The 17,483-nt window shown below is 50.8% G+C and overlaps 1 protein-coding gene across 2 annotated transcripts; it reads left to right on the forward strand.

The window, feature by feature from the left end:
- Window positions 1–10,294: 10,294 nt before the first annotated feature.
- LOC119340149 (protein transport protein Sec61 subunit alpha-like) lies at window positions 10,295–14,847 on the forward strand. Of its 2 annotated transcripts, XM_037612051.1 has the most exons (7): window positions 10,295–10,546; window positions 10,834–11,213; window positions 11,935–12,156; window positions 13,298–13,613; window positions 14,010–14,137; window positions 14,302–14,437; window positions 14,508–14,847. In XM_037612051.1, the coding sequence occupies exons 2-7, from the start codon at window positions 10,876–10,878 to the stop codon at window positions 14,742–14,744; spliced, it is 1,377 nt and encodes a 458-aa protein (XP_037467948.1). In that variant the 5' UTR covers window positions 10,295–10,546; window positions 10,834–10,875; the 3' UTR covers window positions 14,745–14,847. The 2 variants fall into 2 exon arrangements, with proteins under 2 accessions (XP_037467948.1, XP_037467947.1); XM_037612050.1 differs by having other exon boundaries at window positions 10,295–11,213.
- Window positions 14,848–17,483: the final 2,636 nt, after the last annotated feature.

Below are 17,483 nucleotides of genomic sequence, written 5' to 3' on the forward strand. Positions count from 1 at the left end.
TTTTATAAACAAAGGTACGCGGAGAGACATGTTATATTACTGTTTAATAGAAGAAATGTCTTCCAAAGAAAATAGTCCCGCTATCAGTTCCTTTCTTTGGTTTGTCATGCTAAGCATGATCATGAAACCTCAGCTCCAATGTAAGAGCAAAATATCGAGGATTTAGTTTGGGAGGCCAGTTAATAGCCCCCGGTAGTGTTCGGCGACAGTCGAGGTCAAGCCGTAAACACTTCGGCCATTGTTATGAATGGCCCGTCGTTTAACACCATCATCGGATCGCCGACCAGTTTACGCTTATTGTGATAGTCAGTTTTCAGCTTTCTCCACTGAGGTGCTTAACCATGTGAGCTGGAGGCACAATCGCAATGGTTCTCCCTTTGCACACCTAGCCGAACAAAGCGGAACATAGGAGGCAAGCGCAGGAGTCGGGCAACCCAACTATTGACCGAAGACACAATTCAAAACCGATGCATATATAGCAATATCCGAGAATGTTTTTGCCGAATCTCTAAAGGTGTCCGACGTTGCACTGCAAGACTTGTGCTGAAAACACACAAAAAGTTTAAAAGTGCCATGGGCTCGAAAAGCCAAAAAACTTATTCAAAAGGTTAATGCCCGAACTAGATCAAGTGTTCGGTGCCAATCCGAAAATTGGACTTTAGAAAAAAAAGGTGCTTCTATCGTGCTTTAACATGACACATCCTATCTCAAAATTTCAAGCGGGCCAGCCTACGGCTTCAACCTCCTATCCCGAAGGCGGAGTACTTCTTACTAGGCCAATTTAGCAAACTAAACTCTAGCGGCTTTGAGAGAGAAATTAGGTTCCCTGGCTAGTGACCGCACATCTGTGTCGAAAAAAGGAGTGATAAATAATAATAAAAACTTTGCAACGACTAAGAAGAAAAACACTTATCATAAAACGGCTCATATAAATTTAAGAGCTCCCAAGTGACTTGGGTAAAAGAATGATTGCATGTACTGAAGTACTTATATCATATCTATGTTCAACTGAACTTTAAACGCGTCTTAACCGACCGTCGGCTTCTCCCTCTTCGGTCAAGGACCGAAAAGTTTTATGTACTCCATCTGTCGAGAATATCGACGGTATTTCCAATAACCAGGCAATCAGGCCATAAGGTTGTAACAGACAAAGCGCGCTCAGGGAACTTATGCTATATTACTGCAAAGTGTAAGAAGCATCTTCGAAGAAAATAGTACCCCCACCGATACCTTTCTTCGGTGCTCATTGTTATTATGAGACAGTTGCAATAGATTTTTTGTACTCATGAGTTCCGTCGTGTGCCGACCATGATTGAAAACAATAAGAGCGCTAGCTTTCGGCTTCACCCAGTCTGAGGTCCGGCTCGGGTGACCCGATCGTGACAATCGCAGAGGTGCTCCCTTTACTTCCTAGCCGAACAATCGGCAACGTAGGGGTAAGCACAGGAGCCGAGCAACCCAGCTTGCAAATCGCTTAAGTCAATATGGTGCATATTGTGGTGTAATACACGAATAAGGAACAAAGCCGTACAAGCATAACCATATTCAAGAGGAAAAAGCTTCATGAAGGAAGCCCCCAAGTAAACGGGGTATTTGAATTTGCGTGTCACAAACAAAGTTTGGACAAGGAAATTTTTACAAGCAACTTTTTTCCAAAAAAGTATAATGCTTGGCCGAGCCGAACACAAGTTAAAAATTTAAAACTTTGAGCATGAAGACAACTTAGCTGGTTAATGTGTTCGGTATTGATGACGCGGTCCGAGCTTGATGCGGGATAAGGTTCCATCCCCAAGCCGGTCCCGAGGTGGCGGAGCAAAGAGCTCGGCACTCCGAAGTGGTGACATAGCACGGTCAATGCAGGACGGCAGGGTGATGCTGAATTCCCCGGCATGGGGTAATGAAGTGTTGATGAAGCCCCCCGTCCAGCTGAGGTGACGCCAAAGGATATAGTCCGGCTGCATTTTCCTGTGCACAAAAAATAGTGCAAACCGGAGATAATAGTAATAAAAATAAAAATAAAAAAATTCATTGCATAACAAATAATTTATGCAAAGTGAGTAATAAAAGAAATATGGCCTGGCGCCGAAGTCAATGTCGATGCAGGGCGGCGGCGTGATGCGGTAAAGGCATGGCAAGGCCTGAATTCATAGGTCGGTTCGAGTTCCGGATGCGGCGTTCGTCGGACTATGTACGAAAACTGACCGAACCACCATGCGACCTCGTTAATGCGGCCACCATTTGGTAGACCTGCGTACATATGACGGACAAACCAGAGTAATAATTCATTGGGAAAAATGAACCCTAACAAGCAAAAAATACTAGGATTAATAGCACCCGGCTTATTTGTTGTAGCAATCCGAAGAAAGGTGATTCCCAAAATTGGGACTCGATCCGCACACCTATCACCTGATGGGCGATAAAGCAACGGCATGGCGATGCTGGCAAAGGTTGGCTCACCGAGGCAAAGCCCTTGGTCCAGCTAATGTGACGGAGCTGGTCGGCCAGTGACGCTGAAGTCTCCGGAGTAGGTTGATGAAGAGATGATGAAGCCCCCGGTCCAGCGATGCAGGTCATGACGTGGTCGATGCCAGCTTGATGAAGTGACCGTGTGGCGATGCAGGTGTGCCCGCTCCGTGTAATCCGTGGGGCGGCGATGTTGGTGACGATTTATCCTTCGCGATGCCGAACTATCGTTCGGCTGGCCGAGATGATGATCCGAAGAAATTGAGCTCGGCTCAACAAAGCGACGACGTGTCTAACGCAGGTCGACCGCCGTGGAGTAATGTTGTCGGGCTGGTTTAACACCGGCACGACGGTGAAGTTCGTATTGCAAGAATACTTTTAATACTACTGGGATGTGTTTGAGAATAAAACACAACACCCGATACGAAAACTTCCTTCAAAAAGGATGTCCAAGACCCCGTTCATAAAGAAGATGAATTCGGATCGGATTCGTTCTCGCGCAGAAAACGGATCCAAAAAGTGATGCACTAATCGGAAGTTTCCCGGAGTTTGGACGGTCGGATCGAGCTGAATGTTTGGCAGGTGGTAGATATGGGAATTCCGCAGAAAATCAACGGTTGGATCCTCCAAAGGACATCCGAGCTAGATGCTGGATACCACGCCCTAAACCCGTCCGGATTCTCGTCCAGATTCAACAGGGCTCCGGTATATCGGAGATTGCCGGAGATTCCTCCATCGGAACTCGACGAAATTTTTGCAGGGTTTTCGTAGACTTAATTCCGCATAATTCCATCGAAGTAATCGTTTAAGCGACACTCGAGGAGGCGGTGGCGGCGGATACAAGTTTTCTGTCCAGAAAAACAGCACGGTCGCCTGAGGGCAATGTTGACGTTGAGCCCCAGAGCTCCATGGATGACTCCTCCATGATCTTGATAGAGACCGGAGTTGGTGTTGATGAAGGCCTTCATCCGAACATGACGATCGGAGGTAGGGCGCAGTCCTCGGTCAAGCCAAGGTGACCAGTCGAGCTGGTGACGAAGAAGCCGACGTCGCAGTTGACCTGCAGTCGAGCCATTGATCCTTTCGCCGATCACACAGCAGAACTCTCAATGAAAGCACCAATGTCGGTGTCAAAACCGGCGGATCTCGGGTAGGGGGTCCCAAGTAGTGTGTCTTAGGATCGATGGTAATAGGAGGCAAGGGACACAATGTTTACCCAGGTTTGGGCCTCTCGATGGAGGTAAAACCCTACTCCTGCTTGATTAATATTGATGATATGGGTAGTACAAGGGTTGATCTACCACGAGATCAGAGAGGCTAAACCCTAGAAGCTAGCCTATGGTATGATTGTTGTTGTCTATGTCTATCGACTAGCCTGGCCCCGGTTTATATAATGCACTAGAGGCCTAAGATAACAAGAGTCCTAGCCGAATACGCCGGCGGGGGAGGAGTCCTTGTCTTGATCGCCAAGTCTTGTGGATTCTTCCTTGTATGCGGCGGCTGTCCGGACTGGCCCATGAGTATACGGCCATGGGGGTCCTCGACCCAATCCAACTGATCGGAAGACAACGCGTTGAGTACCCCCTAGTCCAGGACACCGTCAGCCGCATCAACCGAAGCCGTGAGAAGGGGCGAGGCGAGGCGCTGGTGCCGGGGCGAGGAGGGGCGCTGGTGCCAGGGTGAGGAGGAGCGTGCCCGACGACGCGAGGGGGAGGGGGAGTGGCGGCGAGGGAGGGGGAAACGCGACCGGCCGCGCCAATCAGACCGACCAGGTGAGCGGGGTGCCTCGCGGCGGTCCTCCTGGCCAGACAGGCGAGGGGCATCGCGGTCCCGGCCCCGCAGCTCACGGCGGAGGTCCTCCTCGCGCCGAAGGGCGTCCGAGGAGGGGCGAGAGGCGTCCCGGCGGTCATCAAGCCAGCGTTTGCGCCTGGCCTCCCCATCGCCCCAGTCCCTCGTCATGGCTGAGGGGCGCGAGCAGGAGGAGGCGGCAGCGGCGCCGGGGAGAAGGGAAGGGGGCGCAGGCACGAGCGGGAGCAGGGGTACTGTCGAGGAATGGCAGGTGGCGGCTGAAGGGGATTGAGGACGGAGGAGAAAACCATAGGGCAGCCATATGATGGATGCGGAGGCGGTGGGCCTAGGGCAGGGACATGGCCCAGCAATGATGGGCCGGCCCACCAGGGCTACCCCAGCCGGGACCGGATCCAGAACGCGACGGGCCGGGCTGGCAATCCTCCCCACACTGGCCACCGGGCCACGGCCCAGAACGCCAGGGCCCAGGGAGCGGGGCGGGGTACCCGCTCGGAGGGTTTCCCCTCGACGAGCAGGCGCCGCCGCCGCCGGCTCCGCGGCCGCGGGGGAGCATGGCGCGAACGGCCGGACACGACGGAGCGGCCACGAGGCCTAGAACTGAAGCCCGGAGGATCCAAATTGCGCAATAAATGGCCGGAATGGAGAGCTACGGGCGGGGAGAGCAGGACCGGGCGCCACGGTCGAGGGGCTTGGGCAGGGGCAGGCGGACGACGGGCCAGTGGCTGGAGGGGATGGGAAGGAGGAGGCCGGGGAGGACCTCCACGAGGCACGGGCAGGTCCAAGGTTGGACCGTCCGGCGACGCCCCACGAGCGAGTCCGGCTCCGGTGAGCACCACCGCGCCCCAAGACCCGACCTTTCACACTGGACCCCGGCCACCGCGGCGGCAACCTCCGCGAGCCCGAGTCGGAGCCTCTCACGAGGGAGGCTGGACATGGGGCCACGCTAGGCGGTGCGGCTACGGCGGCGAGGACCAGGCAGCAGGGTGGGGAGGACGGGGCAGGCGAGCAGGGCGGCTCGGGGTCCGAGTCCTCGTCTGCGAGATCCGACCACCGAGGCGGCGGCGGGGAAGGGCTCCGGCGGGAGGGCTCAGGTGCCTGCACTGGACCAGGGGTTGGTGGCGAGGCGGGCGCCGGAGCGGAGAGGGGGGCGGCGGCGGAGGTGACCTCGGCCGACGAGGGCGCGGGCGGGTCACCCGAGCACAGAGTCGCGGGAGCCATCCACCTGCCGTTTTGTTCCAAATACACGGCTTATATTTTGGAATAGAGGGAATATTTGGTTTTGTCCTACACCAATCAAACAGTCCTTGTCCCCGTGTCCGATCATACCGCATGTGTAGCAGAAATCCGGTAAGAACTCATACTCAAACCTACACCAATCTGCCTCTTCCTCATCTTCGGAGCCGATCTGCTTCCCTCCTTTGCCGCGTCTGCTCTCCTTCTGATCCACACCGTCATCCAGGGTGAAGCCCCTCATGATTGGTTTATCAATCCGCATCCGCACCTTGACTCTGAGGAATCTTCCAATTGCACTTCCATCCGCTCCTGTGTCTGCCTCCACAAATCTGCCAATTATGTTGCCAATGTCCTCCGCCGAATCCTCATTCATCATGCCCAAGGGGGGGGGGGGGTCAAAAACCCTAACCCAAATCGGGATATCATTGAAGGCGTAGTCTTCGGGCCGATTGCTGGGCACATATTCCTCCACCACCACCAAATCCTTGTCGAACATCCATGGTCCATCCTCCACAGCTTTCCGCTTCCCCGATTCATGGTGCAACGTGAGAAGGAATTTGTTTACCCCTATCTCCGTACAGGTGATCCCCTTGATTGGGCACCACACCTTCCCCAGGGTGAGCGAGATCGCGTCTGGATGGGCCAACTTCTCGGACATGATCTTCCCCACCGCCTGGGCCGCCACCTCTTTGCCCTTCTCCTTCGCCGAACGCCGGATTTTCACCCCTTTCCTCTCCTCGTCCGAAAGCTTCAACACCCGCAACAGCCCCGCCACACCCTCCATCACTTCCTTCAAACCCCCTGCCCCCTTCCTAGGGTGGATTGTGTCTTACGACCGCGCGCCCTAGGGAGCACGCAGAAGGCCTTTGGTGGATTGGAAACGGGATCGGGATCGCGAGGCGCTCGTACGTAGGAGATGCCAGAAGCCCGGCTATAGAAACCCTAGATCACGAGGACCTTGCGATCGCTTCCGCAATCGCCGGACCAAACGCGAACCGTCACCCAGCAGGGACGGACCTCCCTTGTATTATACATATTGGTCGTACTTAGAATTCTTCTAGTCATCCATAGGCACATTTTGGTATGTCTCAAGTCCGAACCGTTGTATGGCTTGGGTCGGGTCCGGAGGTTGTTTTGAACATGGTCAAACGTGATTGTAGCCCTTGATTGAGTAATACAAGAATTATATCACAAATAAGAACATTTCTACAAATTGGAAAATAATATTTTCCTAACTGAAAAGAAATTAATAAATTTACTATGTCATAAGGTGGGTACAAAGTTTGTTCCCACAGATTTGCATGAATTTTTTATGTAGGCAAAATCTCTCTAGATTTATGAGTCACAACGGTCATAACAAGAATATTGAATGAATGAAAAAAATACTCCGTAGCAATATTTTGGGAAGTGGGCTCCGTACATATCATAGAGGATATGATAATGCTCGCAAAAAAGATCTTATATTATGGGACAAAGGGAGTAGTAAATAATTATATGACATATCTTGCAATTTTTATAGATGCTAAAAATTATAATTACTATTTTTTTATTATAATCAACTGAAAATGTAAACTATTTTGGCTAAATTAGGTGCTAAACATATTTTTGACCTAATATACATCATAATCAAATAACAATGTCAAATCACTATTTAAACACCATCTTGAACACACTAGGGCATCTCAGATTTTCATCGCTAGCTCAGTGGCGGAGCTAGACAGGAAATGCTGCAGGGGCGAAAGGCAAATACAACATCTTGAGGGGGCCAAACACTATACTTTTTCTAATTATGCACTTTTAAATATTTTTTCTTCAGAGATTTTGTCAAGGTTGGAGGGGCCATGGCCCCTGTAGAAGTACATGTAGCTCCGTCAGTGCGCTAGCTTGCTATAGGCTCACGGAGCTTTCTAAACGGAATTTTTGGTGTTCTCAACCTCTACCAGCTCTGGTTCTTACCTTCCACAAGCTCCATCTACTCAAACAATCATATATGTACACTTTAGGCCAACTCTACTAATTTTTGGAGTATTTTTCATTCAGCCACAACCCAAACAAACATGGCCTAAAGTGTACATATATGTATAATTTGTCTATTGAAATTAATAGAAGTGTTTGGTGATCGTATTTTGGGCAAGGCTTGGCAGCAAACACGAACAGTTGTTATTGTTTTTTCAAGGATACACCATGCATGGAGAGGTGTATCAGAATCAGTTGCTATTTTGAACATCATATTTGCATCGTGATTTCTTGAATACCAAATCCACAAGTACAAGTTGCTGAGAAAATACAATTGCCAATATGGAGCTCAACTTGTTCCAGTGTCTTACAAGCATGATGCACTAGCAGATGAGAAGTATTGTCGATTGTTTTTTTTTTCTCTTCATATATAACGAGCTAAAACCCAAATATTGCACAAGAATAGTCCTCTCTTCCAGCTAAACAAAATGCAGCTAGCTCAAACCCAAAGATTGCACAAGAACACCTTACAGCAACGTATCATCATGATGATTTCGTCTCTCAAGGGGCAAGACTACGAAGCTCGTCCTCCTGTCATTTGCCGAGTTGGCAAGCCATCTTTCAATATTGCAGTTTATGTGATGGCGCATCTTCCCGTTACCATCGTCAATTTGCATTTCTTCAAGAACCATGGCATTTTGGGCAAAGAATTTGATCAACTTTACTCCAAAGTTATTATGGGTCTTCTCTAGCCTGAATTGCAAGCCTACGCGTCTTAAGCTAGTCTGCAAGCAGGGGAAAACACCCCCGCTTAACGCAGGGAGGTCGGATAAATGATCGTATGTATCACCATCGTCATCATCTTGTCCCACTGGCTCTGATCCGCGGTTCTCGAAAGCTTGGATCGACTTGTCCAGATCGTGCTGACATTTCCTCTCCATGGGGCACGTCCCGGGGTGATAATGCGCATCGACATAGCTCCACACCGTGGAAAGGTTGATCCGGAGGTCACGAAGCACGGGACAACACAAGAGCAGGTTCGCGATCGCCACTGCTGCGGTCTTTCCCTTGCGACCGTTCATTCCTTCTATCTCGAGGCACTCGAGGTTACAAAAGGAGCGCAGGAGCTTGGTCTGGCTCGCGGCGGCGACCACGGCGATGTCGTCAAGCGAGCTCACCCTCAGCTTCAGCTCCTTGGCATTGCTGAAGTTCCGAGCGAATCGCCAGAAGGTGACAAGGTCGCGGCGTCGGCGTGCATCCTCGTCGCTCCTACTGATAAATTCACGGATAATGTGTAGGTCTGCCCGTGCCAAATCCGTCGCCTGCGAAGTGAGAGAGACCTGCCGGAGAACTCCCTTGTAGGTGAAGCGCCGCAGCCTCGGCGCATCGATCTCCACAGCGGCGGTGCCGGACCAGAATGGTCCCTTGGTCAAGTCACATCTATCCAGCACGAGCGCGGTGGCTGCGGGGCAGTGGACGCGGATGATGACATCTGTCGCGTTTGTTGGCGAAGCAGTTTTTCCCAGAACCACGACAGACTCGAGGTATATTCTGGCGAGCGCCGGCGCGGCGTGGATGACGGCCTGGAGCTGTTCATTCGTCATGTTGCAGAGGCTCAGCCGCAGCGACTCTAGCCGCGGGAACGTGACGCCGGCCGACGGCTCGAGGCCGCCGCAGCTGGTGATGTCCAGCACGCGGAGCGTCTCCGACGGCAGAGAGAGGAAGCTGAGCGCCTCGAAGTCTGTGTTCAGCCTCGTCCCCTGGAGGCGGGTCAAATGCATGAGGTGGCCGGAGTCTCCGCTGCTGATCCGCAGCTCCTCAACGTGGCGCGCCGCCGGGAGGGAGAGTAGGTCGGCGAGCACGTCGATGCGGCCACGGTTATTGTCCTGGTACAGAAACCTCCAGTCGTGGCTGGCCTCGACGCAGAAGCTGAGCCTTTTGACGGGGCTGCCGGCGGCGGCTTCAAGGGCCAACCTGGCTCCGGAGACGAAGGCATCGCGCCGGGAGAAGAAGCTGACGTCGTCCTCGCAGCTGCTCTCGGGAACGGGGACGCGGGCCTCGAGGTTCACGGCGCCTGAGGAGCACCAGAGCCCGCGCCACCGCTTCGATAGCGCGCTCGTGGACGCGGCCTCTTTGACGGGGGCGAAGTGGAGGATGCGCCGGAGGAGGTCGTCGGGGAGAAGGGAGAGGTGATCGCCGCTCCACATCGTCGACGCCGGTGCGAGCTGCGAACCTGAGATCCGAAACGAACTCGATGCGATGGGAGTTTGTAACCTGCGGCAGATCGCCTGAACTTTGACTCCCAGAGGCGGTGCACTGAATTGGGTTGGGCTGGGCTTTGGTATTTTTCCTTCTGTCCCACGTCCGCGCTTCCCTCTCACGTTTTTTTTTTGGGTAAAACTTTGAAAACCGGACAGAGCGGCCCACGCCCTCGCCAATCAATGGCATCAATCACCTATCAATCCTGCATCAATCACGCATTGAACAGGAGGAGCTCGTCCTCGCCGGCCCTCCGTCCGCCATCAAAGCCATCTCCTTCCTGTTGGAACGGGTCTACAGGCCCATGCACGTCGCCAACTAACCACGACCGGCATGCCTTGCATGCCTCTTCCTAGCATCTAGGGCTGTCTAGTTAGTCTGTTAGTTGGTTAGAGATATGCGTGTGTACGTTGGACGCTGTATATATCTTGAGCAGCAGATCAATACAAGCAAGTGTTCGATCCCAAACCTCCTGTTTAGTCTCTACACTTCCCCGCACAGAATCATATATAACCGCCGCATCGTACGTGCTTTTGGCTCCCGCCGCAGACGTCGCCCGGATCACGCCGTCTTCCTGGCCTCTTCTGCCGGATCGCGCCGTCTCCCGCTGTCGCCGTCTTCCACCATACTGAAGCGGCCGCCGCCAACAGGACGCCTCCACCCCGCCCCGCCCCGTCCCATCTTCCAGCACCCGGATCAGTGCATGCAGACGTACGAGCAGCAGCTGATCAGGGCATGCAGACGTAGTGAGCTCGATCGGGACCTGATAAAGTGACAAGTGCATGCAGGCGTACTGAACCTGGAGAAGCAAGCCTCTGCTTGCAAGGTACTGTACGCTGCAGCAGCATTGGGATATACTAATATACTAGTAATAGGCATCCAGCAAAGTACTACTGTATGATTTGTCCCAGATTAGTTCCATTTTAGTTTTAGTTATAAACCATTTAGTATAGTACGTGAAAGTCGGCCCTCTAGTTAGTACAGAAGTATTTTCTTTCTCTGCTGTAGTTTCCAAACGTTGGTGTTGCTGGCGTTTGGTTAATCCAATCCAGTCGCAATGGATTCTCTGCCAACCTTTTAAACTCCATTGCTTCACTTCTCTGCATGCCGCAGGTACTAACAATTGTAATCTAGCTGCATTTCATCACAAATTCAATGGCAGATCGCAGGCTGGGGCTGCCCAATCTGGCCCTGCAGCTGGTGGGGATCTTACCGGAGGTCCAGAGGCCTAGCAGCACGGTCCCTCACCGCCAGAAGCTGGCTTACACGGCCGTCTCCCTCCTCATCTACCTTGTCGGCAGCCAACTGCATGTGTATGGATATGGAGTCCGTTCTCCATCGGCTGCTGAATCTCAGTACTGGGTTGACATGCCCGACCTCAACTCCGTTATGTGTGACGGGATCATGCCCCTCGTTCTGTCCGAGATGTTGCTTCATTTGTTGCTGCGGTTGAAGGTTCTTAGGGTGAACAATCATGAGGACCGGACGCTCCTGTAAGTACTACTGATGATATAAGCCTTTCAGGGTTTTGGATTCCGAATGGACGAATTTTCTCGTGGGGGGGCGAGATTCTCGGTTACCACGGTTACCGAGAAATACCGAATATATTTCGGACGAAATTTATTTTTGAATTTTGAATTCAATTTTTTTTATACTAGAGTTAGATAGAACTTAAACTGACATTGCAGAACGAAGTGGTAGTATCTCAGTGGAACATCTACCCGCTCTAGGTAAAGAGGTCAGGAGTTCGACTCTTGCCCGCTACTTCTTTTTTCACGTAATTTTTTTGAAAAATAGACAAAAAAATGTTGTTTAGAGTAGGGGAATCGAACCTGCGTCGTCTGGGTGAAGTAACTACATGGTTACCATCGCGCCGCAGCTAAGTTTCGTCATACTACAGAGATGCTCCCTTATTTCAGACTACGTTGTACGTAAAAATTCAAAAAAATCGGAATTTTTTGCTCGGGATCGATCTTTCTCGTGGGGCAGCGAGAAACTCGGTATCCGCCCGGTAACCGTTTTTCTCGGGCGGTACCCAAAACCGTGAGCATGATACTGTAGACTTTAGTCTTCAGAGTTCTATTATGGGGGCCCTGTTGATGCTTTTCTGACGAGATGGAGTATTCAGTTATACCTTTCTCACATGCAGATTGATGTTCTGTTCACAATTTTTTTTCATATATAAGTCTAATGATTATATCAGTCATTTCTCAGGAATCGGGTGCAGAAGTTCCTTGGGGTAGTTTGTGCCGCTTATTTTTCAATATGCAGGGTGCTAATTTCAACTATCTTGGGCAAACTGACCATAGCGCAGTCAATTCTGATCGTGCTTCAGCATTTCTTTGGATGTGTCATCATCATTTATGTTGATGATCTCCTTAAAAAGGGATATGGGTTTCTTTCGAGTATCCCCTTGTTCAGTGCCACCGACATCTGGTAAGACCGAAATCCTACAACTATGCTCCATTCCTTTTCTGTAGGGCATTATGAAGTAAGAAGTCGAAGTTTGATGCATGTTGAATGGACAAAAAGTTTAATCAGTAAATGCATTTTACACGGTGCTTTAGTGGGTTACTGATTTCATAACAGTAAATAATATAGTGCAGTAGAAATTAACAGTTAAATGTATAGAAACTCCTGCAAATGAAACTTAGTGCTAAACAACGAGCAGAGGAAGTTCTCCAGAAGAAAGAAGTATCAATATTCTGTTTCGCTTCCTGTATCAAGCCCATCAACATAAATGCATTGTTTGGCAGTCCTTTGAAACACTAAAATTTCAGAAATTACAACCTTTGAATATGCAGTTGTTACAGTGACCCAAAACCTTTACTGCGGAAAACCCATGTTTCCCTCTGATATAGCTATTACACTTCATATTAGTAGTGGAAATTTATTAAGGTTATTAACAATTGTATGGACTGTTTGTCAGGTTATTAACAATTGTTTGGACTGTTTTCTAGTTAATTTTTCTAAAGAATATTCGGTGTGCAAAGATGCCCACAAAATTGCAGAGTTGCACTACTTGTTTATCATCATTCCTTGTTTGGATTAGCAATTTAAATTAACAAAAAATCGAATCCATATCACAGTTTTTTGATTAGAATGGCATAATGTTCTAATAATATAGGGGGTAAGATAAACAAAGTTCACTTGTTGATCACCCAAGTCAAGGTTAGTTGAACATTTGATGGTTTTGATTGAAATGAAAAAAAGGTATTTAAATGAAAGTTTGACTGATTGACTCTAGCACAATAACAGCTAGTCAGCTATGTTTAATTTTCCTTGTTGAAGGGTCTACAAATATTAGCACTAAATGCACCGGCGGACTATATGCTTTTGCTCTAAAATTGATTCAACTGGAAAACAATGCTTCATGGTAGTGGTTTAAACCTTAGGCATTGTGATTTAAACCTTGACGGGTGGAGTCATACTGTCACGACTCCATCGCTCCAGCAAGATCTGGTCTTGATACACAATTAAGTCAGTTAGCGCAAGCAATAATACATACATGTGCTGTAGTTATGCTAAAAAAAATTATTAACTCAATTTAACGGATCATATGTTTTCATTTGTACAGTGCAAGTATTTTCTGGAAAGCTTTTAGCCCCGGAGAAGGAGCTGTGACTTCCTCCATTATTAATGGAAACTACAAATTGTCTTCGATGCATAAAGTGTTGGGCAGTCTAGACCTTCCGGAGATGGCTAGTATGCTCACCACGTGCGCCTTCTTTCTATTCGTCCTCAGCCTGCAAGGCTTCCATGTCATGTTGCCAGTGAGATCCAGTGAGGAGGCTAGTATGCAAATGAACTATGCCATCAAGCTTTCCTACTTCTCCTTTGCACCCCTACTCTTCCATGATGCATTGGCCATATTCCTATACTTCATCTCAGAGGTACCAGCCACATCACTATAGAATACTCTCAGTTGCCAAAACCATTAATTTGTGGTTTTTGCCATGGATCAGCTCTATTTGCTTCCAAAAATATTTTTAATAAAGTGATATTTTACTAAACTTGTGGCGTCAATATATTATTCTCGCTCTGGTTTTCAATTGATGACATTGGGACAACACTTTCAGTTCATTTTTTATCTAAAAATGTATCCTGACGCCATACTTAAAAATCAGAGGGAGCACTGAATTTGAGAAATGCCAAAAAGGAAAGTATATATACTATTTATTATATATACTATAACATTAATTATGGTGCTATTTCATACCGAGTAAATTTGGTGAAAATGCCAAACGGAAGTAATATGCTTTATGTCCTTTTGGAATACTATTTTGCAGTTGTTACGCGTGAAATTTGGTGAAAACAACAAGGTGGTCAATTTGCTGGGCAAGTGGAAGAAATCACAATGTTTTGGGCAAGCAGTTCCAGTCATTGGCTTAGCCTACGACATGACCACACCACCAACGTTAGTATGCACCCATATTCACTTTTTACTAAAAGAAAGCATTGTGGGTGATGAGCTCGTAAAATAGTCAGAACCAGTAGACTATCTATCCATTGATACTTTTGAATTGAAAGTTTTACTGACATGTAAAATGAAATTAATATTTCCTCCTGGAATTGAAGCAGCTTGGCTGACGTAGGAAGACACCCATTCCACACACTGGTTTGTGCGCTGTGGCAGCTTCTGGGGTGTGGCCTCGTGTCATTGTCCTTTTTCAGTGTTTGTTCACATTCAGAGTTGTACGTTGGCAGGTTGCTTGGGGTAAGTGAGTTGAATCTAAAATTATCAGGAGACTGGAGAGCAGTAATCTTACTTTCTTGTCTTCCTACAGGGGCGACGGAATGCAACAACTGCCCAGCCGGACTCTGTTCCTCTGCTGCTATGGAGGTGCTATGTCGGTAAGGCAGCGTTTCTTGTGGGACTCTGCATTGGTGCACTTAGGCTTCTGGCAGGCCTTGCCGGCGTGGTCGGCTCCGGCACCGGGATCATGCTCGCCGTCACTGTCTTGTACTCCTGCTTCGAAGAGACCAGCCTTGGAGGAAGGCCGGCTGGTGCCTTCGGTTTCTGAAAGTTTCAGTCTGGAGTTGGTTGGAGTTAATGTTGTTAGTGTTATAAGTTATACTAAAACGTTATTGGCGCTCCTTCTCATCATCATCACAGATAGACAAGGATATAAGGTGTACATTCATAAATTCAAAATAATATAGATCAATAGTTATACCATATGATGTCATGCTCTGATGCCAAACTAACCACGCGGAGCCAATCTTATCTTAGGTACTGATGTCATACTCTGATGTCAAACTAAATTTCCTTTCTGTTATGCTCGCCAATCCATATGATGTAGTCTGCTTTGGATAATTTCAGCCTGGCATTGTCATCCAATGCCTGCCCTACGGTGATTGGATTTGGAAGAAATGTCAAGATGTTTGGCGCCTGTTTGGTTCCAATAAGTCACCTGACTTATAAGTCAGGTGACTTAAAACCAATGACTTATAAGTCACGCCTGTTTGGTTGTCACCTGACTTATAAATCACCTGACACATCTTCCCACACCAATCAACATCATGCAGGTGGTGGGACCCATGCAAAAGGGGGTGACTTATAAGTTTTAAGTTGGGGTGAAGCAACTTATGACTTATAAGTTGGGGTGATTTATAAGTCGGGTCTGTTTGGCAAAATAAGTCACTTTTTTCACTTTTCGACTTATAAGTTGGTGACTTATTTGGAACCAAACAGGCCCTTAGCTCTCCCGCAAACTATGCTTCTTGTGATGTTAGGCTATTTCAATTTCAGTTCTTTCTTATTGGAGCACTTAAACTTGCACTAGTCCCAGATGGGCGCCTGGTTGCCTGTTTGTTTGGCCATGCCTTTGCATCTGAAGATTTAATTTGACTGGTTCGGCCATGTTATGCATCTGCAACTTTGGTGGTTTGGACATGGTAGTGTCAAAAACACTCTTATATTAGAGCATCTCTAGCCGCGCCCCCAACAAGGCCCCCCAGGCGATTTTTCGGCCGCTGACGCCAAAAAATCGGTCCAGTCGCGCCCCAAGGGCCCAGTTTTCGCCGGCTCGGGCCAAAATTGGCGCTGGCGGACCCAACCCGAACCCGGCGCGCTGAGGGGCGCTCGGGGGCGCCGGGCGAATCGTTTTTGGCGTGAAAGAGCGGCGGGCCCTCCTTGCCAGCGACTTGCCTCTCTTCTCGACGCTTCATCGTCCTCATCGCCTCGTTTCCCGCGGCGAATCAATGCCAAAGCTGCGCGTGCTGCCGCGCCGGTCAGCCTCCATTGATGCCTCACGGGCGACGCAGTGAAGGCCGGGCGACGCGCGTCCCCTCGCCCGCCACGCGTAACGCGGTGGCCACGCGTACGACGCGGCGCCTCCGCCTATATAAGCCGACCCCAGCGCACCGGAGACACGCACCTCCATCACCGACGCGCCATTTCTCCCCCTTCCTCCCTCTCCTCCTCTCGTCGTCTCCAGTTCAAAAGAATGGCCGAGTGCTTCCCAGGCGAAGGCGCGGCGGCGAACGGATTCGGCCGCCGCCATCTTCATGAGGACGAGGCTCGCCTCCTTTTCGAGGTCGAGTACCCGGTCCCGCCGGACATGCGGGTGCCCGGGTGGTGGAGGATCAGCGTCGGCGGCGTGCCGGTGCCACCACCACCCACCGGGGCGGCGCGGCGTGCAGAGATAGCACGTATCCGCGCGTCCCTGCCGCGGGCGGCGAGGGAAGGCCCGCGGTACACACCCGATAGCCCGCTCTGGGAGCCCTACTTCCGCCGCCGCCACGCCGAACAACTCGAGGCGACGAACGACGCCGTGCCCTCCGGCAGGCTCAACTCCGAGGGGCGGCGCCGGTGGTGGGGCGTGCCCGACCGCACGCTGGAGGCCGTCCTCGAGTACATCGAGGGCGGCAACACGCCACGCCTCGAGTACCCCGCCCCCCGTCCTTCTCTCGCCGACGTGGGAGCTCGTGGACGCCGAGGCGCATGGAGCGGCCCGGGGCGTCCTCCTCCTCGTCCGGCCGCTCGTCCGACTCTTCCTGCTTCCGCCCCGTCAAGCCGGAACCCCAGGACACGCCTGTCAGCGGGCGCACCCGCAGCTCCGGCGTCCGCATCGGCGACTCCACCCCCTCCCTCTGGCCGCTTCGTCCTTGTCGAGCCCAAGCCGGAGCCCGGCCTCCCCACGGAGTACGAGGAGATAGCCCAGCACGGCTTCTCCGACGAGGACGCTCTACAGTGGGCGCGGGATGACTACCTCCACGACGAGATGGTTCGGCAGCGCCGGGCCCTGGAGGAGATAGAAGCCCGCAAACATGGGCGCGAGGACGAGCACGGCGTCGTGATCCTCGACAGCGACGACGACGAGGACGCCCCCGGACCGTCCAAACCGCCGCGCCAACCGGGGGAGGGATGCAGCAGGGACGGCGGCGGCGACGACAACAACGACGACGACGACGACGGCGGCGGCGGCGACTACACGCGGTTCTACAGCCTCCTCGGCATGTAGAACTGCAAGGGCGGACGGCGGGCGGCGAGGAGCGGCGAGGGAGACGGCAAGGAGCAGCCTAGTATTTTTTTATTATAAAATATGTTTAAATTTGGACGAACTCGCTGAAGTTTGCGTTGAATTTGCGCCGTGTTTGTACCATGTTTAAAATTTTCAAAAATACATGGGCGCCGCGACTGGGGGCATCATGCCCCCAGCGCGCGGTTTAGCGCCGATGCGCCCCCAGGAGGCGATTTTTAGCGCCTCCTGGAGGGCCAACGGCTGGAGATGCTCTTATGGGATTGAGGTCTGAGGGAG

This window comes from Triticum dicoccoides, chromosome 7B (assembly GCF_002162155.2).
Source record: "Triticum dicoccoides isolate Atlit2015 ecotype Zavitan chromosome 7B, WEW_v2.0, whole genome shotgun sequence".
NCBI classification, from domain to species: domain Eukaryota; kingdom Viridiplantae; phylum Streptophyta; class Magnoliopsida; order Poales; family Poaceae; genus Triticum; species Triticum dicoccoides.

Excerpts from the sequence above, each read along its gene's own strand:
- LOC119340149 (XM_037612050.1), top strand. The coding sequence starts at position 10,876 with ATGGCAGATCGCAGGCTGGGGCTGCCCAATCTGGCCCTGCAGCTGGTG. Across the intron at positions 12,157-13,297 it reads TTCAGTGCCACCGACATCTG|TGCAAGTATTTTCTGGAAAG; the intron begins GTAAGACCGAAA and ends TCATTTGTACAG. Across the intron at positions 13,614-14,009 it reads TCCTATACTTCATCTCAGAG|TTGTTACGCGTGAAATTTGG; the intron begins GTACCAGCCACA and ends ACTATTTTGCAG.